The sequence below is a fragment of the Pseudophryne corroboree genome, chromosome 2, assembly GCF_028390025.1.
Source record: "Pseudophryne corroboree isolate aPseCor3 chromosome 2, aPseCor3.hap2, whole genome shotgun sequence".
Lineage (NCBI taxonomy): Eukaryota > Metazoa > Chordata > Amphibia > Anura > Myobatrachidae > Pseudophryne > Pseudophryne corroboree.
This window is the reverse complement of record NC_086445.1, coordinates 30,934,744-30,938,630: the sequence shown is the minus strand read 5'-3', so window position 1 is coordinate 30,938,630 and position 3,887 is coordinate 30,934,744. Positions and strand designations below refer to the sequence as shown.

General features: G+C 47.1%; 1 protein-coding gene across 1 annotated transcript; it reads left to right on the top strand.

Moving 5' to 3' along the window:
- Positions 1 to 2,101: 2,101 nt before the first annotated feature.
- On the top strand, positions 2,102 to 3,079 carry LOC135050470 (odorant receptor 131-2-like). The gene has a single exon (XM_063956962.1). The coding sequence runs from the start codon at positions 2,128 to 2,130 to the stop codon at positions 3,052 to 3,054; it is 927 nt and encodes a 308-aa protein (XP_063813032.1). The 5' UTR covers positions 2,102 to 2,127; the 3' UTR covers positions 3,055 to 3,079.
- The last annotated feature ends 808 nt before the right edge of the window (positions 3,080 to 3,887 follow it).

Sequence of the window (3,887 nt, the reverse complement as noted above, 5' to 3'; positions counted from 1 at the left end):
CCTGTTTTGTTTATACAACATAAGGGTGGGTGGGAGGGCCCAAGGATAATTCCATCTTGCACCTCTTTTTTCTTTTCTTTTTCTTTGCATCATGTGCTGATTGGGGAGGGTTTTTTGGAAGGGACATCCTGCGTGACACTGCAGTGCCACTCCTAGATGGGCCCGGTGTTTGTGTCGGCCACTAGGGTCGCTAATCTTACTCACACAGCTACCTCATTGCGCCTCTTTTTTTCTTTGCGTCATGTGCTGTTTGGGGAGGGTTTTTTGGAAGGGACATCCTGCGTGACACTGCAGTGCCACTCCTAGATGTGCCCGGTGTTTGTGTCGGCCACTAGGGTCGCTAATCTTACTCACACAGTCAGCTACCTCATTGCGCCTCTTTTTTTCTTTGCGTCATGTGCTGTTTGGGGAGGGTTTTTTGGAAGGGCCATCCTGCGTGACACTGCAGTGCCACTCCTAGATGGGCCCGGTGTTTGTGTCGGCCACTAGGGTCGCTAATCTTACTCACACAGCTACCTCATTGCGCCTCTTTTTTTCTTTGCGTCATGTGCTGTTTGGGGAGGGTTTTTTGGAAGGGACATCCTGCGTGACACTGCAGTGCCACTCCTAGATGGGCCCGGTGTTTGTGTCGGCCACTAGGGTCGCTTATCTTACTCACACAGCGACCTCGGTGCAAATTTTAGGACTAAAAATAATATTGTGAGGTGTGAGGTATTCAGAATAGACTGAAAATGAGTGTAAATTATGGTTTTTGAGGTTAATAATACTTTGGGATCAAAATGACCCCCAAATTCTATGATTTAAGCTGTTTTTTAGTGTTTTTGGAAAAAAACACCCGAATCCAAAACACACCCGAATCCGACAAAAATAATTCGGTGAGGTTTTGCCAAAACGCGTTCGAACCCAAAACACGGCCGCGGAACCGAACCCAAAACCAAAACACAAAACCCGAAAAATTTCAGGCGCTCATCTCTAGTATTTACCCTGCACAGAAACAATACAACCCACCCAAACCTAGCTCTCTATGCACATGTTACATTTGCCTCCCCTGCAGTGCACATGGGCTGTCATTCCGAGTTGATCCGCTAGATAAAAATGTTTAATGCGAATGCAGCGCAATACGCACGCGCGACGTACTTTCACAACAGCCGATGTAGTTTTACACAAAATCTAGCGAGGCGTTTTATTCGCAATGTCCGCCGCAGAGTGATTGACATGAAGTGGGCGTTTCTGGGTGTCAACTGACCGTTTTCAGGGAGTGTTCGGAAAAACGCAGGCGTGCCAGGAAAAATGCAAGCGTGGCTGGTAGAACGCAGGGCGTGTTTGTGATGTCAAATCCGGCACTGAACATTCTGAAGTGATCGCAAGCGCTGAGTAGGTTTGGAGCTACTCTGAAACTGCACAATATTTTTTTGTAGCCGCTCTGCGATCCTTTCGTCCGCACTTCTGCTAAGCTAAAATACACTCCCAGTGGGCGGCGGCATAGCGTTTGCACGGATGCTAAAAACTGCTAGCGAGTGATCAACTCGGAATGACCCCCATGGTCTCCCTACTATGGCATAAGCATGCCAGCTGGTTCAGCTCAGTGCTGGTTACTGAAACAAATGGATGGGACCCCACACTGTTTTTCCCCCCAATTTTCCAGTATCGGAGTGGGCTCAGAAGTCCAGAGCTGGTGATGCTTTGGCTTTTTTTCAAAAATGTAACCCTTGTTTAGCAGTAGAATACAGCAAGGACTGCACCGATCATGCATCCATTAGGTTGTGGATTCTATTGTAAACGCGGCAATGTGACTGAAACCGCGCACGACACAAATCAATGAGTATCCCCATTGGTTCAAAATAGACACTCAAAAACGCTCTCTAGTAAATTCAGGATTTATTCCCGCATTCGATTCTTAGTAAATTTACCTTTTGAAGTGTGAAGGGAGCGCAGTGGAGCACATGAAAGATCCGAGACCACCGTCACTTCAATATCCTTTTACTGTATACCTGTCCAATGGAAATGTCCAAGTCACAAGTAGATAGGTAAAATGTAACTTTATTTTGAAACTAGTTGTTCACCAGATGCTCCTTGTTTCCATCTCTATTTTCTGCAGGGCTCATCCAGCAACGTCAGGTCTATCGTATGGCCAACTCCACCCAGCTCAATGGCACCATGACTGCACAAGACAATAAGACCACATCAGCCATAAGGACAAGTGTTCTAGTAGTGATGCTCTCCTTGTTCTGCATCTTCTTGTACTTCATGAGTGTTATACTGAATGCCTTCTTCACTGTTCCTCATGTCCGGGAGAACCCTCGCTATATTCTCTTCATCCACATGCTTGTCAATGATCTGGTATATCTAGCTGTTTCCTTTCTTCTCTTTACCTTTGTTGTGTACCTTGTATACATGCCTGTACCAATCCGCTACACAATTCTCACCTTCTCCACATGCGCGTTTAGGATTACACCTTACAATTTGGCGGCCATGTCTTTGGAACGCTACGCAGCCATTTGCCATCCATTAAGACATGCGGAATTGTACACTGCACAGAGATCTAGTTCTGCTATCGCCATCATGTGGACAGTGGGGCTCATTCCACAGATTGCAGATTTTATTGTTTTTTGTTTTTCTGTGGAGAAACGCGTCTTCTCACTCAGTATCATCTGCAACTGGCCAAAATTAACAGTGAATGAGGTACAGGTAGTATTAAAAATAGTATCTACTGTACTTAGCTTTACCACTGTTGGGCTGATAATCGTCTACACGTACATCCAAGTTATGCTGGTGGCTCGGAGGATTGTTTCTGGGAAATCTGCTTCTAAGGCTGGAAAAACTGTCCTGCTCCACGCGTTTCAGCTCATGTTGTGCATGTTGTCTTTCACTTCCTCGTATACTGACAAATATTTGACACCATATTTTTACTTCACGCCATTAATGAACTTCATACTGCTTATGTGTATTCCCAGATTTATAAATCCACTAATTTATGGAGTTAGGGATGAGGTTCTTGGTAAACATATGAGAAAAGTGCACGCATCGTGGAGGTCCCGATCTGAGACAAAGTAAATTTAGGAAGACATCTTACTGTATATTGGTGTTAAGTAAAAAAAAAAAATATATATATAAGGTGGTAAAATAAAGTGGATCTTCATTTGGATTCGTCCTTCTATCCCTCAGCCTCAAGGCCAATAAGTTTATTGCCGTATTTCTCAGACTTGTTCCCAAGAACTCTAACAGTTCATGTTTTCAATGTCCCTCGATTTTTTTAAATGTGACCATAACAGACGTGTCCTTGCCAGGAGTGGTTCTAGGCATGGGCAAGCCGGTCGGGTGCCCATGGTGCTGCGGCATGAAGGCACCGCCACAGTCACCCCAAAGGCGCCCGCCACCCACCTGCATGCCGCATCCCGCACCCTGGCTGCAACAGGCGCCATGGGCTGTGTGGGCACCTGCTGCAGCCTGAAGCTTCCACTCAGCAGCAGCCGTCCGAGGCTAGAGCTCACTCCTGAGCTCCGGCTTCCGGCTCAGGCAGTGTGCGTCTGTGTGGTGCTATGGGAGAGACGTCATGATGTCTCTCCCATAGATCCGAGGAGCGAGAGACAGACGGAGGTCAGTGGCTGGTGAGTATTGTGGTTTTGTGTGTGTGTGTGTAAGTGACGATACTAGGTAGCATCTCTACAGGGAGCATCACTTCAGGAGGCATCTCCACTGGGGGCATCACTACAGGGGCATCTCTACTGGGGGCATCACTACAGGGGGCATCTCTACTGGGAGCATCACTACAGGAGGCATCTCCACTGGAAGCATCTCCACTGGGGGCATCACTACAGAGGCATCTCCACTGGGGGCATCACTACAAGGGCATCTCTGCAGGGGGTATCTCTACTGGGGACATCCCT